Source organism: Nanorana parkeri, unplaced genomic scaffold (assembly GCF_000935625.1).
Source record: "Nanorana parkeri isolate BGI_ZX_2015 unplaced genomic scaffold, ASM93562v1 scaffold2063, whole genome shotgun sequence".
Taxonomy (NCBI): domain Eukaryota; kingdom Metazoa; phylum Chordata; class Amphibia; order Anura; family Dicroglossidae; genus Nanorana; species Nanorana parkeri.
This window is the reverse complement of record NW_017308331.1, coordinates 1-27869: the sequence shown is the minus strand read 5'-3', so window position 1 is coordinate 27869 and position 27869 is coordinate 1. Positions and strand designations below refer to the sequence as shown.

Here is a 27869-nt window from a genome sequence, read left to right as displayed (position 1 = left end):
GAGTGTTTGCAAATATAGTAACTAAGGGCAAAGTATGCTTACTGTGTCCCCAGTTATGAATGAACAGGAAGTGCTCTACAGCACTTTCTGTTCATTTATGATTGTGGACATAGTAACTAATTCTATCTCTACAGTTTATGAATGGACAGGAGCACTCAGTATAGAGGATTCCTGTTCATTCATAACAGGCAATCTCTTTTTCTATTTTAATAGGGAAATATTAGGGGTTTCTTTAGACCACTGATATTTCCCCAAATACCTCAAAAGTAAAGTAAAAATAAATAAATATAAAATAATTAAGGTTGGAAAAAAGTCGTTTTAGGTTTCTGCTCGACAATTTCTTTATTTCGGTTTTGGTTTAAAAATGTAATTTCCATGCTTCCCTAGTAAAAAGTTTACTTTTTCTCAGCAAAGCTGGGATTTCCCATTGAAGTCCCTAAATTCATGACATTGTGTTTGCTAAAGCACTATCAAAAATAATACTAAATAATTCCTATCTGCACGCATGCATTCCACTGGCTTCCAATAGCCCAAAGGATAAAATTAAAAATATTAACAATCCCTTACAAAGCCATCCACTACTCTGCCCCTGGATATATCTTAAACCTTGTCTCAAAATATCCTCTCCGCTCCTCCCAAGACCTCCTGCTGTCCAGCTCCCTCGTCAACGCCTCCCATGCTCACCTCCAGGGCTTCTCTAGAGTCTCCCCATCCTCTGGAATGCTTTACCCCAAACTGTCCGTCTATCTTCCACCTTGACTGCCTTTAGGCATTCCCTAAAGACTCATCTCTTCAGGGAAGCCTATCCCACCTCAACCTTACCACTGAACTATCACATTCTCAAACAATTCATCCCCACACAGCTACCTCCTCATGTATCACTTGCCCCTCCCTTTTAGATTACAAGCCCTCATGGGCAGGGCCCTCCTTACCATCTCGTCTTGAAATGTATTGTAATTGTAATGTCTTATATTGTAAAGTGTTGTGCAAACTGTTGGCGCTACATAAATCCTGTATAATAATAATAATAATTCCAACAACTGCTATACATAATTTATCAGGGTGAGTTTCCTGTGACACAGGGGATTATGTCTGTGTAAGGAATGTTGAAACAGCCAATTGTAGTCTTCATTGAAAGCCCATGAATGAGGGTGACAAAGCAGAGGCACAATTGAGAGACAGGGACTAAATGTTGTAACCCTAAAACCGAAATTTTAAAATTTCTAAGGAAGCAAAGATTCCTTTGATGGCAGAATCACAAGATATTTTTTAATCAAAGCGGCAGATTTTAAAATATCGAAAGTAATGTTTGAAATTAGATCAATACAGTAAAACTCATGAGATTTAGTAATTGAATTTACATATTAATGTAATATATGAATATCTCTATGTGGTCTAATTTTACTGTGCAAGCAGTATGACACTTATATATTAGGTGTGACACACTTTACATACTCACTTACTAAAATAAATGAAACAGCGCTCGGTCTACATTCTAAATATCTGTGAATCAGCAGAAGATTTATTTGTTTGATTACCTTGTTTACTGTAACCTAGCTTGACTCCAGAGATTTTTAATGTGATGAATTTATCTAGAAAATATGGACTATCAATTTTTTAGTAATATAGTTGAATCTGACTCCTGTGATCTCACGTCAGCCAGCAAATAATCTATAAAGATCATGTTTTAGATAAGGATGACCTTCGAGTGATGGATGTCTCCTTGCTGCACTTGGTGACCTATAATTAATCTACATTATTTCATGCTCTCTAAATATTTTTTTTCTAACTGAGGCAAACTGCAAGTCTATTGAGCTTTATTTATTTAGGAATGCTGGCTCCTTTGTAATAGTATATCATATTTTTACTATACCTAAACTGACTAGACTTATTCATTAAGCTCTTGATGTTACTATATTATCCATAAAAACAATGGAAAGTCTTGAATTCAACTGGAGGTACTGTGTTGAAAGAGAACCTGTAGTATTTTTTTAACCATCCCTTCCAGTGCAGTATCCCTTATGGTGCTGGCTGGGGGTCCCTGGAAACTGACTCGGCTATAACCACTGGGACTTTACACAATGGTGAGATGACACCAGAGTGCTTCCAGGGGTCGGTGAACAGGGTCCCCCCATCAACACACCTGCCTTGCTTTTGGGGCTCCACTGCCACTCCTGCGCACCTGGAATCAGCATCACGGCAGTCATCAGGAAGCTGGGAGAGAGACCGGTGAACATATGTTTGCCGACTTCCTACCCGCTGAAAGGAGCTGGAAGCAACACATCACTTCTGGCTCCTTAGCTGTCATTCCCCAGCTAGAGAAGCCAGGGAAGAAGCTATTCAAACATGATCTGCACTTTGAAGTGAAAAGGTGACACTAGGGGTCTAATAGACCCTTAATGTTACCTTAAAGAGAACCTGTCACCACTAATATGCTATCACATAGGGGGCTTGTGAGCCCCACTATGTGGTAGAAATGAAGTTAAGTTAAAAAAAAATTAAAAATAAAGTTTAACAAATACATTCTAAAAATAAATGCAAACACATTGTAAAAAAATCACCTGCCTCCGCAAATGTGCACATACTAAAGTAAAAATGAGCCTACATATAAAAATGATGATTGGGCTACACATGTTGGGTTTCACCGTGTGCACCAGTGTGAGAGAATTTTTTTTAGGGCCAATAATCATGGTTATAGGTTTTTAAAGCGTCACTTATGGACAATTTGGGGTACCGTATTTTGTCGCTGTTTTACACGCAATTTTTAAGCTTTGCACGTTTGGCATATATTTACTTGGCACAACCAATTTTTTTATATTTTCATTTAAAAAATGGTATTATATGTGTTTTTGTACTAAAATTAGCATCATTAATATTTTAATCATGTGATGTAAAAATGTGCAGCTCCTGCCATTTTATTCTGTAGGGTCTGTGCTTTTCAGGAAATACTGAATATAACTCTTGGGGGTTTTAAGTAATTTTCAGGCCTAAAATGTGGATTATATCATATATGCAAAACAGGAAGCGAAAGGGTTAAACCTGTACTAAAAACATATAGATTGATGATCCAGTGTGTACTGATTTCTTTAAGGAAAAATACAATTTGTTCCCTATTGGAGCAAATTGGAACACACTTTATAAGGGTTTTTTTGCCTTCTTCTGGATGAACTGTGAATTCTAAACATGCAGATTTTTTATTTAATCATATGTCTTTTGATTGAACTTGATAGCCATCTTTTCTTTAATTTGAAAGTTCTTAAATCTGCAGTGCTGGATTACTGGTAGCCCTTCACCTGGAAACAACACCAGCAAGGTGGATGGACAGTGGACTGACAGCAGACTAAGTTATGTAGAGAACTGCTTCTGAAGGTATAAAAAAAATTAACTAAACAATGAATGGGTGAGAAATGGAAGGGAGAAGGTTTATGTTTTCCCTGGTGATGGCCTTTAAATAGACTAATCAACACTACTGACTTACTAATAGGCATTTGCTATAATATGCTTGAATTATTAAACTGCAAAGTTAAATTGTAAAATCAGGAGAAGGGTCAAGGTTTTGTTTTCTGAACTGTATGTAAAGCGATATGTCAGTTTGTTTATGCTGATCTACTCTCTAATTATTTATGGAGTATTATATCAAGCTAACAAATGTCAGAATGTTCCGTATATATTAACCAGCTATGGTTGGTGAGTATGTATAAAACCTAAACTTGTCTATTATCATTTTCAATATGTAACGTAATGTTAACATGTTCATGGTATACATATATAATTCCCCTTCAATGAAATCTGTGATGTACCTTTAGGGGCAGGATTAGGTATTTATGGAGTTTTGTCTCTTTATCAGGTTGCTTGTGTCTATATGCATGCAGGGCTGGAAAAAGAGCATCACGGGCCTGGTGCTGAGAATTTCAGTGGGCCTTTTTATGGAAATTTTGACGGTCACCAGGGCCCTCTTCCTCCAGTCCTGGCTGTGATTTGTAGTCTCTTTACAGCTTGGAGTCAGTGGTGGAGCGCCAGGGGCCAGCTGCAGCTGTGAGCCTGGTAGATCTGCAAGGCTCAGTTGTAGGAAGACTACAAATCTCAGCAATACATTATACAGCAATGCAGAATACCACCAACTATAGAGGACTCAAATACCAGTAATACATTATACAGCAATGCAGAATAACGCCAGCAATAGAGGACTAAAAACCCCAGCAATAAATTACACATCAATGCAGATTATTGCCAACTATAGAGGACTGCAAAACCAGTAATGCATTACACAGCAATGCAGAATACCGCCAACTATAGAGGACTAAAAATCCAATCAATGCATTATAAAGCAATGCAGAATGGCATCGGCTATAGAGGACTACAAATCCCAGCAATATATTGTTAAGCACTGCAGAATAATACCATCAGCTATAGAGGACTACAAATCCCAGCAATACTTTAAAAATACTTTATACCTCAATCCAGAATACTATGAAGCTACATACTCTGTGTTGCTCCGGGTTCATGGCTTGATGTCTCCAGGATCTCAGGAGGGCTGTGCTGTGTTTAAGGGGGGGCTGTTCAAACTCTCAGGAGGCTGTTCAGGCTCTAAGGTGGCTAAGGGTGGCAGTGCTGGCTCTCTGGTGGTCAGTGCAGTGGTGAGTGCAGGTTCTGGGTGGTCAGTGTGGAGAGAGGGGGAGAGAAGATGGCGCATGGCGAGTGAGGGAGAGAGAGAAAATGGCGCATGGAGAGGGAGAGAAGATGGTGCATGGAGAGGGAGCGAAAGAGAATGAAGATGGTGCATGGGGAGGGAGGCAAAGAGAAGAAGGAGCATGGGGAGGAAGGGAGGGAGAAGATGGTGCACGGGGAGGGAGAAAAAAGATGGCGCATTGCGGAGGGAGAGAGAAAGAAGATGAAACATTAAAACATATTAAAGCTTAACTTTTATTTGTTCAATTAAAAAAAAAAAATCACTAAGGGATCTATTCACTAAGCTGCCGTAGGCAGCCGAGTGAATGACCGACCTAAAGCGAAGTGAGCCGAATGCTGTTCGGCTATTCACTTCAGGCTGGTACGTACATCGGGTGGCTTCGGGTCGGCCGAACATGCTCATCATGTGCAGAAGGAGTTCGACTCAGCCGATCCAACATCTCGCTGCTGTTCGGTCTATTCTTATAGATGCCGAACAGGAGTGAGTGAATAGCCGTATGACGCTTAGCGGCATTCGGCTCGGCTGTTCTGCTCGGTCCCTCTGTGGGACCGAGCAGAACAGAAAAATTGTTTAAAAAGTAGAACAAAATAAATAGAAAACGATTGGGCGTAGCTAGCAGTGACAGCTTGCATCGCCCAACTGTTTTCTATTGGCCGGCGGTTCTGCTGCTGTCCAAAAAAAGAAAAAGAAAAAAAGCTATTTTGGGCGCTCCGGGAGTCTCCCACTCCCGGCCGCCAAGGAGAGAAACACTGCTTTTTTTTTTTTTTTATTCTGACACGGAGGCGTGTCAGAATAGAAAAAAAAATTTGGCCATAGGAATGCATTGCTAGATTCCTATTGGCTATTTCAATTTGCAATAGCCAATAGCAAACTAGCTATTGTTCCCGCCCTCTGCTCCTGTCAATCAGGGGCTGGTGTGAACTAGCCCTTAGAGGGTATATATAAATATTTTTAGCAACCCTTCTTTAATAAGCAAAAAAAATTTTAATACAATTATTTTGTCTTTGCTTGAGCCTAGGACCATGTACTAGCATCATTATTTTTTATAATTTTCTGTAGCTCAAGTATTTATTAAAAAGAGTGAGCATTTAGACTGCCCTGTCTTAAGGTGCCCATACACTGCTCGATTCTCGTACGAGAACCGGCGAGATCCCGCAATCGTACGAGAATCGAGCAGTGAGAACGAAGACGTGCGATCGTTTCTACTGTACGGTCGCATGTCTTTTGTCGAACCAACATGCTCGAAAACCCGGCGAGAATCATACGATTGTCGGCGGGTTTCCAGCCTGCTCGTCCGATAGCTGCGGAACGGGCCGGTGTGCGCACGCGCACACTGCCCGTTCTGCATTGCCGTCATCGGAAGCCCGCCCCTCAGTGGGGTGGGCTTTCGATGATCGCAAGTACGATCTGCCCGTCCAAGGTGGGCAGATCGTACAAGCTTTCAAGAAGCATACGATCATCGTATGCGGGCACCTTTACCTTCCAATGGCGGCGAGCAGCTTTGGGAGTGGTAAGTAGATGACAATGTCATATCCCAGCTCTCTTCATATTGTGATCTTTAAAAGCAAGGTCCACTTAATGAAAACAAAATACTAAAATCCCTGCATTCCCACTGTAAAATAAACCATACTTTCTGGGTGAGAATTGTGCTTGTGCTGCATGCCCTCAGTATGGAAATGGGAGGTGTTGGTTGACGCCACTGCCCAGACATGAACGAGTGACATTAATGGTTGCCGGGAGCTGGGTCGGAAGCTGGCTAGAGCCTCCCAGGTTGCTAAGAGCTGAGCAGTGAGATGTGTATGACTTTACACATCTCCTCATTCAGCTCTTAGCAACCTAGAATTCTCTGGCTGGAAACGCGGTGACAGGCACACTGAAAAAAAATGTGCATTAGAGTGGCCATGCTGCTCTAGCTGTTGCCCCCCACGTCACCCTGGAGATGTCATCTGAGACAACAGTCTCCGGCTGCCTCATTATAGCGATGTCTTGGTGCCTTACACCCGGTTACTGCACTGGAAAGGGTGGCATTATGGTCCTGGCAGCAAGATCCTGGGAAAGCTGAGTATGCTAAATCTCACAAGAAGTTGCACCTGCTGCACTCCTCCTGAATCTAGAGCAGAGTTGCACTCATGTAGAGGGGTGGATATTAACATTGTTACTGATGATTCACTAGCCTGTAACTAGGCTAGCTGCACCTGGCCACACCTAGTCCAGTCCTGCTTTCTGGATTGACAGCACTGCCTCTGTTGCTGAAACCCTCCCATTGTGAGCTGCAGTGTCTGGGAGGGAGAGTATGTGGGGATCAAATGAAGGGGGATTTGCCTCAGTCAGGGAATGTAAAGGAAGTTTTTTTATTTACTTTATTGGGCCTGTGCAACACATGGTAAATGGATTTGGTACTTGTTTAGACTGTCATACAAATGCTTTTTTTGCAAGATTAACCACATTTTTGTCACTTCAAAACAACAATTTGATAATCAACTAAGGCATTTAAAACTATACCCATTTTGTAACCACTGTCATAAATGTTACTATCTTTGTAAGCTTCATGTTTCTGCATAGCCCTGACGACATTTTTCATTACCTCACGTTTGTGCTGGTAAATTGTTTTCCACACGGGATCACTTATCTTTATCTACTATTACATATTTAATTACGTGACCCATATGTGTAATAAAGTACAGCAGGGTTACAGGTTAACACAATTTACATAGTTTCTCTTCAGATGCTGGTAATAGGGACGCTTGGTTACAAGAAGTGATTCCATCAGTGGAATTGGGATACAGAAAGGTGTTTTTTTTTTCTTTTTGTTTAATATGGCATGTTACATAAATAGTATATGTAAAAGAGAACTTATTAACATTGATGGATGAAAGTGGAATCTTTTAGGAGGGTATCAAAAGAGAATACACTTAAAGGAAACCTGTTATTTGCCAATGAAAGGTAAAGCAACAGGTATAATTGCCTCCATCTATAGATATTTATATTAACCTTCTTTACTTGCCATACACTACATTGCCCCATGAGAGTGACAAGAAGATGTTCTGCATAAGCTCTAAAGGTGGCCATACACTGCTTTATTGTTTTCGTTCAACCCACATGCATTGATTTAGGAATCCCTGCGGTTTCTTTTGTATTCTGATAGCAGCTACCAGCCGATATCAGAATACCTCAACAGATCTCACAGCTCATTGGCTGCTGGCTCTGTTCGTACAAAGAATTTCTGACCGTCTCCTTCGATCAGCTGATTGAGGGATGTCGACCAAAAGGTGCCTCAAGAACCAGCCAAAATTCACTAAGGGTGTTATCCACAAAGCTGCTGAAGGATCTAGCCGTAGCTTCGGCTGATCGTTCGGCTAGCTTCGGCCCCAGGACCTCTTTGGTTCTGTAGAACCGAAGGGCTGCTGTATGGGCTATTCACTATAGCCCGTACAGCTCCCGAAGTTGGCCGAGGGTGTGTAATGACAGATGGGCGTCCCTGGTTACCAGGTAACCAGGGACGCCCATCTGAAATTACGATGAGAGAAATTACGGTGATATGAAAGCTGACTCTGCAGAGCTCTCATGGTACTGACAGTTCAGCATCCCTGGTTACCCGGTAACCAGGGAACGCTGATCGGTCAGTACCATGAGAACTCTACAGAGCCGACTTTGATACCATCGCCGGCTCGGACAAGCTCTCATTGTAATGACAGCTGGTCCCGGCCAAAAGAAAACAGTTGGGCAGAGCTAGCTGTCACTGCTAGCTCCGCCCAATCGTTTTCTCTTTTTTTCTACTCTTTTTAACTGTTTTTCAATTCTGCTCGGTCCCACAGAAGGTACCGAGCAGAATAGCCGAGCCGAATGACGCTCGGCGGCATTCGGCTATTCACTCACTGCTGTTCGGCATCTATGAGAATAGGCCGAACAGCAGCGAGTAGCCTGCCGGAGGTTCAGCTTAGCCGATCCACATGTTGGATCGGCTGAGTCGAACTCCTTCTGCACTTCGAGTCGGCCGAATATGCTGAGCATGTTCGGCCGACCCGAAGCCAGCCACAGCAAGCTGATGTACAGCTGAAATCAGCCGTACAAGCCTGAAGTGAATAGCCGAACAGCGTTCGGCTCACTTTACTTAGGGTTGTTTATTCACTCGGCTGCCTACTGCACAGCTTTGATCAATTGAACTATCAGCCTGGTTTACTGCAGGAGTGGTAAGGTTGTAGCTGGGCCTCCTAGACATCCAGTGGGTCCTAGGTTGCCTTGTGGTTAATCCAGCTCTGTGGGCAGGGATTTCCATGTCCAACATACATGGTACCAGCCTGAAGTGAATAGCCGAACAGTGTTCGGCTCACTTCACTTCTGATCGGTCATTCACTCGGCTGCCTCGGCAGCTTTGTGAATAGACCCCTAAGTATGTATGTTTTCTTCAGCTGAACAGTATCAGTGGCTTTGAAATGAGCTTGCTTCTTGTACCTGCAGTGGAAAAGCCCTGATGCACTTTAAACTGAACCTGGCATGACCTACAAATGCCTAAAATACAGATTGATTTGTCCAAAACAAGATTCCACACAGATCTGGCCTATTTTCAGCCCAGTAAATCTATATGTTGACTTAGTAAGCAAGTAAAGTGGTCAACTGGATCCCTTTCCTGTTTACCTATATGTGATGGAAGAGACAAATGGTTGTTCCTTATTTGAAAGCAGCAGGCAGTGGTTAGTGTATAACTGTATAGAGAATGAGAAGGAAGAGTCAAAACAACAAAACAGTGAGCTTTAGTAGCTAGGACATTGAAAACTTAAAGTGACATTAAACCCTCAGATTTTTTAACATAAACCAATACTGTAATGTGTGCCTTACTGCAATCCATGGTTGTTTCCCTTCTCTTTGCTGCTCTTCCTTTTAAATCCTCATGTCTTCTCATGCTCTGCAGAACTTCCATTTGCAGCTCAGGGCCTCTTCCTGTAGTGCTGGCTCAGGTTACAAGCCTATAGAAACTAATACACAGACACCGTGTATCAATTCCTGAGATAAGGCAGTCTGCTGCAAAACAGAAGTTCTGCCCAGCATGAGAACAGATACAGATTTAAAAGGAAGAGCAGCAAAGAGAAGGGAAACAACCATGGATTACAGTAAGGCACACATTACAGTATTGTTTTATGTTAAAAAATCTGAGGGTTTAATGTCACTTTAATAACAGTAACATTGTAACGCCAGCCATATCTTGAATATATGTTTACCTCATTTACATATATTGTATATTGCATATTGTGCAGTTGTCTTCCTGCCACTTGATTAATGTACCTGTTACCATTACCTGTTTTCCACTATATGACAATATAATACATGATAGTAATGCATCATGCTCTCATGGCAAAATCATTTTTATCGTAATAAATGCTCTATTTGATTTTAACACCATCTTTTCCTCTTTAAGTGTCAATAGACTATTACACCTAAAGTGATCCTACCACAACACGTATATTTGAATCAGGGACCCCAGCAGATGGGGCAGTTAAACTGGAAAACTTTCAGTTCTCTGCCTTGCAGCTCATTGTGATGATATGGCAATCAAGTTTAAAAGGCAAAAGAAACACCATAGTGCACTGATATAGTAAACAAATTAGTGATCTTGTATTTTATATAAAAGAATTAAACCTAACCATAATTGTATGCATATAATCACTCGTCAACCACTACCCATCACATTGATCACCATGACTAAATGGCAAAATCCAGAAAGCCTTAGGAGCACGGTGCTCCGAGCACCAACTGAACAGCAGGCACAAACTTTTCCAGATGTCCTGATATCACAGCTGTGTATGCAATTCAATTACACATTTCAAGTGGCGTGCAACATCCTTTAGAATTTTTTTTTAGATCTACCCCTATAAAAACAATGTGGAAACATTGTGCCCATTTAGCCTGGCACTTTGAAAAGGGTGCACAACTATAAGTATCCCATAGCACCTCATGCCCTAATGAATGACTACTGAACTTCCAGCTATGCAGGAGCATGTGACTGACTACCCTTCTCCTATGTGACTTTGCTGGTACTTGGTGATAAGTCAAGCAATGTCCCATAGGGGCAGTGAGAGTGCTCAGTCCTCTGTATGTTCTGAAAAAGTCCTCTGTATGTTTTTTTCAGAACATGCAGAGGACTGAGCACTCTCACAGCCCCTATGTGACATAGCTTGACCAATCACCAAGTACCAGCAAAGTCACATAGGAGAAGGGTAGTCAGTCACATGTTCCTGCATACCCGGAAGTTCAGTAGTCATATGGGTCTTACATATGTTTTTTGTTACTTGCTCTCCACAATCACATGAAGTGAAGGGAAAGCAAAGGAAAGGTAAATATATGCTGCCAGGGAGGAGGGAAATGAAAATGACCTTGTCGCTTTGTGTGGGGAAAGCAAAGGTCACTGTAAAAATTATTGATGCATATTTTAATTACAGCTTGTTTCGGTACTTTAATTTGTCTTGATATTTCCTATCTCAAGACCTTTGTACAGCAGCAATAAGGCTGGTAAAGGGAGGGCTCTCTGGGCCAATCAGGCTTCTCTTGCCTTACATATTGTTGCCAGTATAAACTAGGAGAAGAGGATGCTGAGTGTTAGTATGCTTCTTTTTCTTCCTGCTCAATCAGCAGGGTGGGGTTGGGTCCCTGACCGGACTGTACTGAGTAACTGCACTGAAGCTCAGGGATCTGGATCACAGGCAAAGCTGGACAGAAATACAATTCTCTGCAAAACATTTGGCGTGCAAAAGGAGTTCACACATATGTATTTTAACTTGGTAATTAGCTGTTTGCCTGGAGTTCAGCTTCAAGCATTGTTTTAACTATCTGTCTGTGCCAAATACATTTCCATGACAATATGTTTTTGAGAAAAGTCACATCATATTAGGATGTTTTCTGCTCTTGCTTTGATGGCAGAACCACTGAGACATGCCAATATTGTGTTAATATTCATCCCATGTTTTATATTGCTTTGTAAGGTTGTAGAGGCAAATTCTCACCTTCGCCAAGCTGAAAAATCATTATGTTAGTAAATAGCTTTTCCTTGTGTCTGGGGCCACAGTGTGAAATCTGTTACAGCTAGTGGTGGTAATTTTTATGTCAGTAATGTTTGTACTGCAGCATAGATCATCTTGATGACAGCTGTCTCATAACAGAATTTTATTATCTCTTTTCACATTTTTTTTAAAAGAGTAAGATCACCTTTGAAGCTCACACAATTAATACCACTTACTCTCCAGGATCTATCATCTTTTTTTTTTTTTTTGGTCATTTTAACTTACATAAATGCATAAACCACTTACAATTTTCTCAGTTATCATTGGGAATTAAGGAATTCGGCCAGGTTCAATTTGCAAGGGGTTAATTTCTGCTTTAATTTACTCCCCCCCCCGCCCCCCCAAAAAAATGAACTTAGCAGTGAACCTTATTAAACCTTATTATTGATGCTAAATTCTGGCCATTTTAAAGGCTAATAGGTGGTCTATTGTCTTAAAATGGCTATGGGGGACTGCGTGGCCTGACGCGGGACTAAGATGGACGCTTAGACCTTCTCCTCCGGCACTCAGGCTCTCTACTTTTTGCTTATCAAGTCTCCAAAATTATTAGGAGAACAGGAAAGAACAACCAGGCAACCAAGCCATCTAAAGGAGCCGGCTCTCAACCAGCTCGCAGCCTCCCGGAACTGTTCCGAACCCAACCGCCAGAACGACACGCGGAGAGGGAGACGCCATCTTCTCACGAGGGATACTCGCCAAACAGTAGCCCGGGCAGAGACTCTCTACCTGATTCGCACCCTTCACATCATGACCTAATCACGTTAATGGGACAGATGCCCCGCGTGTCAGACCTCCATTCTATCGCTACAGATATCAAAGCTACACTCACTTTGGCTATCTCAGAGCTGAAAGCCGATCTGCAATCAGGGGCGATGCGTCTCCATGAGGTGGAAAAAACGACCTCCCGCTACACTTCGGCCCTAAAAAGAAATCATCTGATATCTATTGCACACAATACCCGCATGCTGGAGATGCATCGCCATCTGGAGGATGTAGACAACAGAGGGCGCTGACACAGTCTGAGAATGCGAGGCATCCCGGAAAATGTTGACTCAGACCAGCTGGAATCGACCCTGTTACACATCTTTAACGTGCTTCTGGATAGACCACAGGAATCGCCAGTACCTATGGAACGCTACCATCGCGCCCTACGCCCTAAGGGTAGGGACACAGACCCTCCAAAAGATGTAATATGCTGCCTGGTGGATTTCCGCCTGAAAGAAGAGATCCTCCGCAGGGCCAGAGATAGACCTCGTATTCTTTTTCAAGCGGTGGAAATCCAGATTTTTCAGGATCTCTCTCACATCACCCTGCAGAACAGGAGGGCGCTCCAACCGCTGCTGCAATCCCTGCGCTCAAGTGGCATCAGCTACAGATGGCGCTTTCCATTCGGCCTAGCCGCCACTCACTCGGGCCGCGGATACCCCGGGATGATAACGGGGAACTTTGCTCGCCCCCCAATCTGGGCCGGAGTCCGGACCCCATATTTGCTTGCCCTTACTCTACAACTGTGGTATATACTGGAAGCAGACACACTTTTCCTCTCTAAGGTACCCATGACGGCCTAACGTACTGCCAAGCCACCCAGAGAATATCCCTATCCCCAGTATCGAAAGGAACACTTATGCTATGTTCTGTTCTACGGACACTATACAATGTGCAGCCGTTTTATCCCCACTACATTATCGTTATGGAATCGGGTGCTTTCCAATGACGCAACGGCTATACCATGAAAGAGATGGCTATGAATATAGTTGACACCGAAAAAGTCATTGAAATGGCGGGAGGTTCATTCAATCACCAAACGGTCCAGTATTGTTAGAGTTCACTGATGGTACAGCAATGTTTAAGAATGGTGTTTCCTTCCTTGTACCCTGGATTTTCCTACCAACCCTTCCTACCCACCCCTCCCCCCATTTCTTTTTATTTTCTCTTTATATTTATATTTTATTTATATATTTATTTACTCATTACTTATTGTTTTTCCCGCCCCCCTAATATTCCCCCTACTTCTTCCCTACTCACCTCCCCACTCGTCTTCCCTTTAATTGAGACACTTATCTCCCAGAGTATATGATATGCAAGGCACTCTGCACAACATAGATGTTGCCCCGTAGGTTTACTCTTTACTTTTCTTCATATGTTGTTTATATACACTGGTATGTTTACCCTCTTGATAAAGCTGTCACTTGACCGCGGACCCTCTCGAGCAATTATGAGCAGCAGGTTTGCAGAGTTCCCCGAACTGCTTGGAGCACTTAACCCACTAACATGGCCGTACTCAGGGAATTATCCCATAGAAATAGAAATAGACATGTTAATGATAATGACATTGTTTTTGTTGTTGTTTTCCCTTAAGCCGAGGTGATAGACCTCACTAATGTTATGTTCTAGTTTACACGTTTATAAGGTTCTTATCAGTTGCAGTAGAGCTTACTGACTTCAAGGTGCTACGGAATCGCTCTCCCTTCATGACTTACCATATATATATCAAACAGCCCAAAGACAGTGTACCACAGAGGCAGCACAGACCACACAGAGACAGCTTTCATAAACTTAAAGGCATTAATAAGGCTGGGCCGATCATTTAGCCTACCCCTAACACTGCCATATATATCCCCAGAAGTTGACCCCAGAATGCACCTCAAACTAAAAATGCAGAGGCCCACTCTTGGTTCCACAACTCAGTCTCTCTCACACCTGACCATCTGCAAATTGCTTGCAAGGTCTCCTGGCCCGCTGTCTGTTCCTCCTCCAGGATAAGACACTTATCTCTATCCCCGCGGGCCGCGGTTTTCTTTTCTCCTTCACTTTCCTCTATTTACTCTCCTCTCTTACTCTGCTCTAACGCTTATTCTCCCCTAAGCTTTCCTAACTAGCCACTCCCTTCATCCTGACTCAAACTCCCTCCCCCCTTCCTTGAATTCTTTTCACTAATCTTCATCGTCTCACCCTCCTCCCCTCTTGTTCTTCCCATCCCCCTATCCACCTACCGTCCCTTACTCCTCTAATCCTTTCCCCCTCAACCCAGTTCCTGCTCCCTTGTCACTTACACTCCTCTACTCCAGGAAGGGCTATCATGCCCGACAACACTCCCCCCAATGGTGCTGCACCAGTCACCTGCAAGGTTATGTCCATCAATGTCAAGGGCCTCAATCTCCCAGAAAAAAGATCCCAATTTCTCCGATCGTTCACACACCATAGAGCCCAGGTCATTCTGCAGGAAACACATTTCCGATCTGATGCCATTCCTAAACTCTCCACTCGTAAATATCCCTTAGTATATCACGCTACCAATGTCCTCTCCAAATCAAAAGGGGTATCTGTTCTCTTCTCCTCCCAGGCCAGCTTCCAATTGACGGATCAACTACTTGACCCAGATGGCAGATACATATTCCTTAAAGGTAAGCTCCACAATACACCAACTACTATCGCCAACCTTTATTGCCCTAACAAAGGTCAGGTCCGCTTCTTCCGGAAAACGTGTTCCCTACTACGGGACTTTGCGGAAGGGATGTTGATTGTGGGAGGGGACTTCAACATGCCCCTAAATCCTTTGCTAGACTCCTCTAAAGGCAAGTCCTCAATCCCATTCCGAAACCTACGCTTGATAAAAAATCCTTTGCCACTCTGCATCTCCACGATACTTGGAGGTTTCTCCACCGCACGGCAAAGGACTTCACCTTTTACTCCTACCCGCATTTAAGCTACTCCAGAATAGACTTCGTGTTTCTTTAACAAAGAGACCTTCCCAACCTACTGGGAGCCTCGATCGAACCTATGGTCCTCTCAGACCATGCTCCGATCTCAATGACCATCAGACTCCCCATGTATTCGAGCTCCTCCCGCATGTGGAGGTTAGACCCCTCCACGTTGGGAGAGCTTGAACATGTTACCCAAATCCGCAATAACATTTCTGATAATTTTTCTCTAAACAAAGACACATGCTCAAAACCGCTGATGCTCTGGGAAGACCACAAATGTGTTCTGAGAGGCGAGTTTATCCGTATCCAAGGCCTCTTGCACAAAAGACGCAAAACCCATATTGCCTCCTTGCTTGCTCGTGTGGCAACTTTGGAGGAACTTCATAAATGCTCCTTAGCGCTATCTCATTTATCTGAGTTAACAGCAGCTCGCAATGATCTTTTACAACTCCTCCAAGAACAAACTAAGAAAGCCTTTATCACCCGTAGCAAGATTTATTATGAACACGGCAACAAGGCAGGCAAGGTGTTAGCAAGGGCCCTTAAGAGGCAAACAGCCACACGCACTATCTCCCAGATTACTGACAAGAATGGCACCAAACATTTGGACACACCAAATATTGCGTCCCAGTTTCGAGCCTATTACCGGCAACTTTATGACCTTGCCTCCAAGACCCCTCCACAGTCAGACCCGACCGCTAGGCTGACAGTCATTGACTCCTTTCTATCCAAACATAGTCCCCCATCCCTCAATGCGACCTCCAGGACTTACCTTGAAGCACCAATCACTTCCCAAGAGGTGCTGACAGCCATCTCTCAGTTGAAGTCGGGAAAGAGCCCCGGCCCAGATGGCTTCACATCTCTTTACTATAAGACCTTCTCGGAGGATCTTATCCCCCACTTCCTGTCAGCGTTTGACCGATTCCCTCATCAACCCCATGAATCTGTCCATCTCTTGGAAGCACACATCGTCATAATACCGAAACCAGGGAAAGACGACTCTTACTGCGCAAACTACCGCCCCATATCCCTCCTCAACACGGACGTCAAAATACATGCAAAAATACTTGCCAATCGATTAGCTCCCCTTCTCCCGGAAATAATAGATGGAGATCAAGTGGGCTTTGTCCCAGGGAGAGAGGCGAGGGACAATACCACGAAAGCGTTAGGTTTGCACCACTGGATGAGGGAGGGGGGTCGGGCGGGCTTCTTCCTGTCTACCGACGCGGAGAAGGCCTTCGACAGAGTGGCATGGGACTACCTATGATGGACCGCATAACTATGCTCTACCATGGGCCCACCGCTAGAATCAGTGTGAACGCCGCTCTGTCGGAAGCCTTCCCCATCCGCAACGGCACCAGACAGGGATGCCCGTTATCACCATTGCTTTTTGTATTGGCTTTGGAGCCTTTCCTCCGCAGAATTCACTCAGACCCGAGCATACACGGAATTCATACACCATTCAAGGAGTTCAAAGTGGCAGCGTTTGCGGATGACCTGCTCTTTTTCTTGACTCAACCTAGGATCTCACTCCCCAATCTTTTAATCGCATTCAACGAATTTGCGCTAATCTCCTCTTTTAAAATTAACTTCTCTAAATCAGCAGCGCTCAACATCTCCCTCCCAGATGAGTCAGTCAGCACTGCACACCCCCAACCAGATACAGGAGGTTACAGGAGATTGTAACCGGTTGGGGGTGTGCAGTGCTGGCATTTGTTGCTTTATACACTTTTTTCACTGTTATACTGGATTTGCCGTGAATTTTAATGAAGTCTGAAGTATTTGAATTCTCTGGATAGTGCGGTCTGTTCGTATACTACTACATTCCAAGGTGGAGACGCACCTATTAGACCAGCACCTGGGGAGTCCTGATGAAAGAATTGGAGTGGTGAGATTTCCTTTGGCTCTACACTGGGGAGAAATAGCCAGCCTGGCAATTGTGCCCACCCACTGAGCAGAGGAGTGGATCTGAGAGAGAACTCCCAAATCCGCTCCTCTGCTCAGTAGGTGGGGATTTAATAGCCAGCCTGCTGTTGGCTACTGCAATTTGAAATAGCCAATATCCAGCTGGCAATTGTGCCCACCCACTGAGCAGAGTAGCGGTCCTGAGAGATAACTTTTTCTCTCTGGGTCGTTGCTCTGCTCAGTGGGTGGGGTTTTAATTGCCAGCCTGCTATTGGCTATTGCAATTCTAAATCACCTATAGCATGCTGGCTATTGGATCTGGCAGCTTACAACAGGTGAATTGGGCTGTGGGGGAAAGCAGGGCGCTGGTCAATAAAACACAAGCAGGGACACCAAGGCTTAATCTAAAATGCTTGCAAGTTTTCATTCCAATAAAGTACTGTGTATCAAGTACTTACCACTGGATGGAGATGACCCAAAATGTGCTTGTTCTACTAGCCTGCCTTGCTATATGTGTCTTGCCAGAGAGGACTTTTAGTGCACCACGGGCGGTGGGGGGGATTGTGACTGAGAAGCTTAATGTTTAAAAAAAGCAATCAGGGCTGGATTACCTGGATACAGAGGACTGTATCAAACACCCACTGCAGATGTTACTGATACAATCAATACATTTATTTTATATACATTTAAATACCAAAAGACTGAACAGGTTTTGGTTATATGTCGGAGGGTTGGAATGCAAATGGGGTAAGGGTGTGCGGTATTTGGGATGAACTGTGTTTTTTATTTTTATTTCCAAAGGATACAGTGAGGTTTTGTGAAAAAAGGTAAGTAATAAAGCTTTACTCTTAACAACTATATTGAAAACTTTTTGAAAAAAAGTTTAGCATTTGCTTTGATTGGGCATTTAACTGGTAGCCTCCATTCCCCCCCCAAAAAAAATCAGTGTTTAATCTCGTTAGTCATTATTTTTATCTTTGTATTGGCTCCTTTTCTGCTCTCCTCTATTGACACCTCACAGAAACTCACTGTTAATGCCAGTCAGCAGGAAGTATTTTTAGGAACAAAAAACAGTGTGATAATTGAATAAGTGAATTGACTTTTACACTGCAAAAATCGATAATATAACATGCGGGTGGTAAGTTCAGCTGATCTGTGCCTATAACGGATTTAAAAGCAAACTTCCCAAAAAATAGTAATGACAGTGCCAAAGGAAATACAGAATGTTCTACGCTTTTGTGCTTTGACCCTACAGTATTCTTATATAAAAACAATACACTTACATTAGCTGCTTTTCAACCTGCCTTTAAATTATAGCCCTTTTGTCAGTATTAAAGCCAATAAAGGTTCAGCAAGTTTGGAATCCACAAAGGTATTACACACGGCGTAAAAATATTCTCTCATCTATAAGTACAGTACGTGATGTTTGTACAGGCTTCAAGAGTTGGACACTAAGCAATCCTAGAGGTATTATCCATTTTTGCATGCCAGTGTACAGCTTTTGTATATAGCAAAAGTCTTTGTTTATCATGCCAGCTTAGGGATGTTAATCCCCAAGTCCATTTTAGCACAAGGTGTCTTTGCAAATGATCCTGCATAGTTTAAACAGAGAAACTGGCGAGGTTCATTCCAAACAATCCATCCTTGTTCAAATGCAGAATAATGATTCTAAATGAGGAGCTGTTGAAATCACTATATTATAAACAACTAACAGTTTCACTCGCTTCCCTTTAAAGAGAAATCTGTTAATATGGAGTAGTGATACACTCAATAATTTTGTGTCTTTTTGGATTCTTACATTCAGTTCCCATGCTTTAACTGTCACTGTGATGTTGGAAATGGATGCCCTACAAGCTCATATAGGTGTGATGTATTGTGTATAGAGTATTTTTTTGTTTTGCTTCACAACTGTTAAAATACACCTTATCATTGGTCCTATGTGCCTCTACCCGCTCTTGGCACACATTTATAAATTCTGTGGCACATGACTAGATGATAGTGGTTCATTTATGTATGAAACTATATGCCTACAATATATTTTGTCCCATCTTAATGTACCAAGTCGCTTTCATATTTCCCTTTCTGCTCCCTTCCCATGCCTGCATATTGTACTTGACTAATGGCTTTGAGAGAACCACATTGCTTTCTGTTTCATTTAGTTCAAAGAAGAATAAGGAAGGCAGCAGAAAAAAATAATGATACTGGGCCTGAAAATTTTGTGAATCATTCGAAAATAAGATTATGGATTATTTGGCCATCTCTAATTAGAATATGTTCTTAGCTTCCCCTTCTCTGCAGTATTGTGCATTTCAGTATACCAGAGTAGATTCATTACTCTGCTGCTGAAATTTTCTATTTCACTGCATAAAGGAGAGAAATGCCACATTATGCTTTCTGATTACGCCTAGGAAAGTTAATTTGAATGGGTATCAGGGCTCCCATATTCCCATTGGGAAAGAACAAGGTTCATATAATGAGAGCAATTAAACACAATGAGTGATTCACACTCCTGATAATTGGAGTTTCAAGAGTGAGGGAAATTAGGTAATTCTGTGTACATGTTATTGGACTTGGCAGTAGTAGTTGTTTTCTTAGCTGATTACTTAAAAGTTTAGAGCTCATATATATATATATATATGTTTTAAAACTTTTAAATTAATCCTTTTCACCTTTTCTTTTTTTTCTTCTGAAATATTATCTGCAGCAAATTCCTATTTTGTATTTATTTATTTTACTTTTGTTTAATTACCTTTCTTTCCAATGTTTCATGCTCATTCTGATGCTACTTGTTTTTCCAATGGTACTGGCTTCAGAGGGTGATTGTATGATCAAGTGAACCCATTAGTGTGCACCTGGGATGAGGAAAATTGAGAGTGTTCACTTTGCCTAAATTTCAGGACATTTTATAAAATGTTGTCATACTGGAGAATTGCGTTGAAGTAAAAGGGATGATGAAATTTAAATAGTTTTTCTGTGGTTTTTAAAGGTATTGGGCTTTAATGTCTACTAAAAGTCTCATAAGCTGCTATTGATTATCCTGGACCACTTGTTCTGCCAACATTGGTAAATTGGCAACCCTTTGTAGCAAATACATTAGACCTAAACTTAACTTTACCCTTAACTCTAACAATAACCCTAACCCCTAGTTTATATATACAGATAGGTAACCACGATCTCAGATTTAACAGATAATTTTGCTTTACTGCATGATGAAATTAGAGGCTTACTTCAACAGAATTTTGGTAAAAATTTTGGCTAAATCCCCATTTTTATATTAAAATCAATAACATTTGCCACCTCATTCCTATTAAACACTAGGGGCCTTTGGAGTACACAATGCTGTACCCGACAATCATAAGCAAGGCAGCTCACACTGGCCTCAGAAGAGCAATGATGCTCAGAGGGTGGCTAAAGACAATGTCGTAGTATTAAATGTGCAAACTTTTCTCAATAAACAATCCAGATCAAACAAATATACATTGCCTGGAAAAGTATTTTTTTTTTACATTTTTGTCCAAGCTCTTGCAGTCATCATGTTTGAAAAATAAAACTCCAACTCTCTCAGATCTGCTTTCTTGAACTTCCTGTCCAGTACACAATCACAAGGGACAGAGTGGTCTTCAGCAATTGTCCATCTACTAGTTTGGAGGCAGGAAAAGGAAGCAGGGAGGAAGGAGGAGAGGAGAGCAGGGGAGAGGGGACTGGCTTGCCTTTCTGTGCCTGTGTTTGTGGAGACACACACAGCTTGCCATCACACACAAGGGTAGTTACATAGGACCCCGCAAAGGGAAGGAGCCATTCTAAAACAGGATATTAGTGTCAGTGCTCAGGGGACCAACTGATTCTGTGGGAAACTAAGCTAGCTGTGGGAAACTAATAAGCAACATTCACTGTGAGTGATTTAATCAGCATTTGTAATAGCTTCAAAACCTTTTGACTTTAATATCACTTGAAAATGTATCTATAAACCCAAGCTTTTTATTTATTTATTTTTTAGATTATGGAAGGGTTATATCCTCTTTTAGCTTTAATGCTCGTTGCAGTCCCATTAGGTCGCAGTCCATGCACTTTCTGTTTCAGTGACAACAGTGTGACCAGGACAGAAAATAAGTACAAATCTTTAACATGGATACAGACTGCAATTAAAAAATGTGTTCAGTAGAATTGGGGAAGGCTAAAGAAACAGCAGATTTTTATTACTGTCTTGGCCCCAGTTGGAGATTTTCCCATCCTTCTTGTCCTGGTCACACATTTCTAATTGGGATAGAAAGTGATGGTACTGACAGCAGTAGAACTCTAAAATAAATTTTAATTATGTCCAAAACTATACCTACACCATAGTGCAGCCCCTTGCCTCTCCCAGTATTCATATTTACTACATTGATGTGTTTATCTTGCTCTGCAAGAGCTAACAAGCTTATTGAGGTATAGAGACCATGTCATGGCTACACCCACTCTTTTAAATCAAGAATAAACTCGTTGTTTTCATTTTGATGGAAGTGAAGTGTTAATATCTTCTGTTTAACGAATGGCATGCTTTGTACTTTCAGACATTTTTTAATCAGATTTAATCAGACATGTTCTAATCAGATTGTATTTGTATTGGTTGAGCATTAATTGTTACTCCTGAGTATTATCATAGGCCTATGCCCATGTATTTAGGTAGCACCATCTCTCTATCTAATTTCTATTGTGAAGTAAAGAAAATAAATATATTTAATAACAAACTGTGCAAGTTGTGTACAAGAGTGTTGTCAAGGGATAGCTTGACATTTTAAAGCTTGTATTTGCTGAAACTTTCTTCATTGCTAGAAACATTGTCATCCATCTTCTTAAAACTTTTAAAGTAAAGATTTGTGCCTGATTCCCCAAAATCAAGTATCTTTTTTTTTACAAAGTACATTTAATAATTAACTACTCTCGTGTTACCATTTAATATTCACAATTTAATTTCAATCTCAATCTGTCCTCTGCTGTACAAGGGAGTACAAGAGACTAAAAATCAAAATCAAGTCAATTTAGAATACACTTCATTATTTTTTTGATACATAACTGGATTTATTGGTGTTTTCTTTTTCGAATATTTGCCTAGAGTTTGGCTTCAAAATAATTGCAAACTAATCTGCAATATGTAAGTTGTTTATTTAGTAGCTGTAGCAAAAATGTAGTAATGTTTTGTAAAATATAGCAAAAAATAAAATAAAAGACCGAACAGTGAAAAGTCATAATGTGAACCATATTCTAAAAATGTGTTAAATGTGCACAGAAAAATCAATAGCTGGACAGGATTGATCTGCTACATAAAATATTGAATTATTTGAGCCTAATCAATTATTTAAAAAGTAGGAAAACGTTTTAAATATATTCATTAATAATTAAATATATATTTTTTAGGATCAAATTAATTCATCTTTAAAAGTTTTTGTGTAAATGGGCAAAAAAAGGATATTATCAGGTACATTCGGAGTTCCTTCACATCTTTTCTGACCACTTATGACCTCTTTCTGACCTGCATTGATATAGTTCACACCTGCATTTGACCTCCCTTCCATGCTGCATCCAACAGCTTCATGCTGCATTTATATTCCTATTGTGTAGGCAGAAAAGAAATAAACATACAAACACTTGTGTAGGTAAGCCCTAAATAATTGTTCTGTATCAACTATATCAATACTATTCTGTATTGCCTAACTATTATTATTTTAGCAGTTGTGGAGCTGGGCTATCTTTGGTCAGATTTGCTAATACACACTCAAAGCTTACTACGACCAACCATCTCCTCCCACAACCCTCCTATAACCAGTTATTTTCTTCTGTATCCCTCCTATGACCAATTATCGACTCTTACATCCCTCATATGCAATCATTCTTTTTTTTTCATAATATTTATTTTTCAGTTTTTTTCAAAATAGTAAAGAGAAACCCTTCAATACAAGCAAACATTTTGTAAGCAATATAAACTGGACACCATAGAAATACACAACAGTAGCAGAGTGGAAACATCATCAATGTTCTGGAGGAAAATAGGTGGAGCTTGATGCCCCATGGGTAGTCCCAAAAATGCAGTAATATAAACCCAAACAAGCAAAGTGAAGAGTTCCATTACCTCGTGCAATAAGGAGAGTATTGAGTAGTAGTGTGGGTGGGGGGATTAGAGGAATTGGAAAAGAGGGACAAGAGCAGGGAAAAGTAGGGAGGGAGAAAAGAAAGGGAGATAAGAAAAAGGAGGGGATGGAAGGAAGTAAGGCTTCAGAGGGGATCATGAAAACTATCAACAACCAAACGTAGCCAACACGAAAAAAAGTAAAAGGTAGGCCAGCCAGGGGATACACAATTCAACCAATACACTATTTCTCAATCATTCTTTTTTAACGCCGGTTTGTTAGTCCTTTATTATTTAATGTTTTTTAAGGCTTCACTAGCAAAAACACCGTCACCTAAAATCAATGAAAAAAATAAATAAATAAAAAAATGTATTTTATAACATTTAAAAGCTGAAATCTCAGGGAAAGTAACATATCCACAAACTACATCCAAATGTCATTGTGACTGCTCTGTACACCTCTGCAAAATAAGCAGTCATTCATTTTATTTGTCACCCAACTGCTACTTTAAATATTTAATTATCTTTAAAGCATGGGATATACAATAAAACCTTTACCTACTTTCACATCAAGGAGATTTTCATTTAATGACAACAAATAATATGTAGGAAGAAAATAGAACTTAAAGTGCTGTGTAATGCTTGACTTTCTTTTATATCCATTAACCCATAAAATACAACAAAAAGATACAACCACATGGCAGTTTCTAACATTCAGCAGCAAAAAAGAAAAAAAAAAAGGAATGACCTTTGCTTAGACTCCTTTAGATAGTAAAACAGTATGGTCTTTATTCACTATGCTCCTTTCATCAACAACGGTGGACTTGCCAACCCCTCCACACTTCAATTCAAGCAAGAAGAATGGAAAAAATTGGATGTACCCATACTCCAGGAAAATTACCAATACAAGTCTATAGGATGTTAGTGTGCAGGAGAGGGCAGCCTGGCACTAGATTTTTACCAGCCTGGCTGCGGACAGAAGCCATCAGAAGAGGTATTGTGTGTGTATGCGATGGTAGAATAGCGAGGTAAGCTAGGGGCATTTTTTCGTAAAAGTGTCCATGTACTTTAAGAACTTGGTTTGAGGATTTTCTTTATTGCTGCTAACTGAATATAGGAAGTTTGATACACAGTATGATCTTACAGAACCCTCCTTGCAATGTTATCTTTACAGAGATATGTATATACATGGTGTGTGCTACACCTACCCTTAGGTGGGCATATGTGTTCTCAAAAATGCCAAGCAGTCATGCCATCTGCTGTCTATACTATTAGGACACACAGCTATTTCTCATGCAGCGTGCCTGGCAGGCTGAAGCGGCACATAAGTGGTTCAATACTGTTTTCTCAATGAGAAGAGGAAAGCATTAGCAAGGGTGCATGTAGTTTTTTTCCGCAAAGGTAGATCAAAATAAATTGATAGTACAATTCGGGAAACCAAATGATGACTGCAACATTTTAAGCACAAAAACATTCTTTGATGGTAAACGGAAATGGAAAATAGCAATCGCATTGATTTTTCAACTTAATGGAAAAACATTCTAAGCAGACAGAGATTTGAGCAATGTTATCAGTACAAACAATCCATTAGAATACAAGGAAATTAAATATTTACAATAACTTCACCACAATAACAATCACCCTACATTTTGATTTGATTGATTTAAACAATTACAAGATATTATTTATCAATAATAGTTATCTAATTGAAAGAATTGCATCGTTTTTAATTTTTGATGCTTGTATATTTGCATGTAGACCTGTCTGATCTGCAAACTATCACACATTTGAGGAATTTACTCATTTATGCTTAATTAATTGCATAACTTGCTGCAAATTGGACAAATCTGCATGCATATATTTAGGTTAATAGGACAATTTCACCTGCTTTTGAAATCAATTTTCTATTTCGTATAATCAAATTAATGAAGTATTGTCACTAAACTTTAAAAAATATCAGCCTATGTATGGCCACTCTTCCTCTTAGGTGCAAATACTCCTTCAATATTTTAGGTGTGGCGTAAAGACTAGATATCTGATATCAGAAAATGGAGATGGATAAACCAAATAGGTCAAATCAGGACTGAACAAAGATCAGTCCAATTTGCAGCCCATTTGTGCACTGGAGGTCAAGAAGATGCTCACGTAACTTTACCAGTAGCTTATAATGACAAAGGATGATGGTTTTACTCTGATTAACCAATTTCAAAGCTTTTAAAAATCATTTTACTCTAGTAGCAGACAGTAAGGAAAGCAGATAAAGACAGCCAAGAGTAACAGCTCCTAAAAAATGCAAAGTGCAGCCCCATCAAACATGGGTCTCACTATACACTCCTCTTCTATGTCATCCTTCTTGACTTCTTGGTTGACTTTAATATCTTTAGCTAGGCACTATACTATCACTTTTCCTTAGTTATATCATCCAACTGGGGATAATCTACACTGGCAACATTTTTCACCTTATGGTTGTGTTTACTTTTATTTCCTCTCTTTATTATCCAGTCTAGCCAGTGGATTGCATTGAGCCTATGGTGGATGTGTTTTCAGTATTCTTTTGCAACATGATATTCCTTATTTGTAAAATGATAAAGCGTATATATAGGTGCAGAGAACTGTGCTTGTATAAGGGTTTAGGTTATCTTTTGCATCTGTCTTTTGTGCCATTTGCCAGCCCTCACATACCCCTCCCTTGAACATGGGGGTTGTGACTTTTCTCTGGGGAAAAATTCGAAATTTGCACTGCCTTTGGTGGGCTTCATGTGGCATCCTTATGACTAACCTGTGTTGTGTAGATCGTGGAGGGGATCTAAAATTTTTATGATGCACCTGCTTACAGACATGTGTTGTTTTGCCCACCTTGCTAGTCACTGCCATACGGCAATTACAATGGGAGGGGGTGACAGAAATATATTCCCTGCAATTCTGTGTAGTGTATGAGAAAGCTTGGCAGGAGTGGTGGGCAGGCTCAGAGATCAAGAGCTGTGGGCACACACACAGAGATCAGGAGCTGTGGGTGGGTACATTAGGCAGGAGATCTTCCAGACTCTGGTAAAGGTCAGGCCCACCTGCACTGTGCACAGGATGCCTGACTTGATGCCAGTGAATTTTTGGCTTAGAAACAGGTATCATATTAGCTTTCTTTAGCCTAAATTGAATAAAAGAAAAGGTGAGCGAAGCCTTTAGGGACTTTTTAAATTACACTATTAGGGGTCTATTCACGAGGCTGCCGAAGGATCTAGCCCTAGCTTCGGCCGATCCTTCGGCTAGCTTCGGCCCCAGGACCCCTTCGGTTCAGTAGAACCAAAGGGGTGCTGTACGGGCCGGACAATAGAAAACTGTTGGACGGAGCTAGCTGTCATTGCTAGCTCCGCACAATTGTTTTCTATTTACTTTTTTTAAACTTTTTAAACAATTTTTTCTTTTCTGTAAGAATAGGCCGAACAGCAGTGAGTAGCCTGCCGGAGGTTTGGCTCAGCTGATCCATATGTTGGATCGGCTGAGTCGAACTCCTTCTGCACTTCGGGTCAGCTGAACATGCTGAGCATGTTCGGCCGACCCGAAAGCCATGCGAAGCAAGCCGATGTACGGCTGATTTCAGCCGATATACGGCTGAAATCAGCCGTACCAGCCTGAAGTGAATAGTGAATAGCTTAGTGAATAGACCCTTATATGTATTAGGGATATAATATGTTTAATAAACGGTTATTGCAATTTGGGAAGTGCAACTTTGTTTTATAGGTCTTCTCTGTTCATGAACAAAAGTCAACAGCACCCAATTAAAAAAGAAAATATTGAGGAGAAGAAAAGATAAATTAACACAGCTATGATGCCTCAGCAAAATCACTTTATATTTTTTTCATGAAAAAATCACAATGTGAAAATGTATAATTGTTATGATGATTGCTGCCTCTTCTAAGTGCGGAAGTCCGTGACACATATTGTGATCCTGTCTTGTATAAGACCCTCTCTGCTGACAGGAACAAAGGCCTGGAATCGCAGGCATACCATGCTTTAATTAACTAAAAAATGAAATGGATCAACTTGCCTTGTTCTAAAATTTGTAGGGTGAGGATGTCCATCATATAATGATAAATAATCATATTCTTCTTCAAGAGCAAATGATTGAAAGGCAATCTGGATCCTATTTTGTTCTTCTCCTACTATTACCCATGTGCAATTTGCACCATTTGGATAGCCATATGGGAAGCCTGGGCTTTCTATAGTTCCATTCAATCCTTTTAACGTTCCACCACAAGTATATATAAATCCTAAAAGGAGAAAAGAAAAAGGTATTCATTTTAGAACAACATGACTATTCCAAATTTTCTTTCAAAATCTTTTATTAATTTTCAACAAAAAAAGTAAACAAACATGTAAGACATAACAGTTAATACATATACTTTATACAAGCAATT

At 40.9% G+C, this 27869-nt stretch overlaps 1 protein-coding gene across 1 annotated transcript in view; it reads right to left on the bottom strand.

The window, feature by feature from the left end:
• The window catches only part of LOC108800543 (CUB and sushi domain-containing protein 3-like), a gene marked incomplete at its 5' end in the record, with an annotated part of 181987 nt that extends 154265 nt beyond the window's left edge, over positions 1-27722 (bottom strand). Inside the window, one exon of the mRNA XM_018572534.1 lies at positions 27500-27722. Coding sequence (XP_018428036.1) covers positions 27500-27722 — 223 coding nt within the window. The remainder of the gene's footprint in view (positions 1-27499) is intronic.
• Positions 27723-27869: the final 147 nt, after the last annotated feature.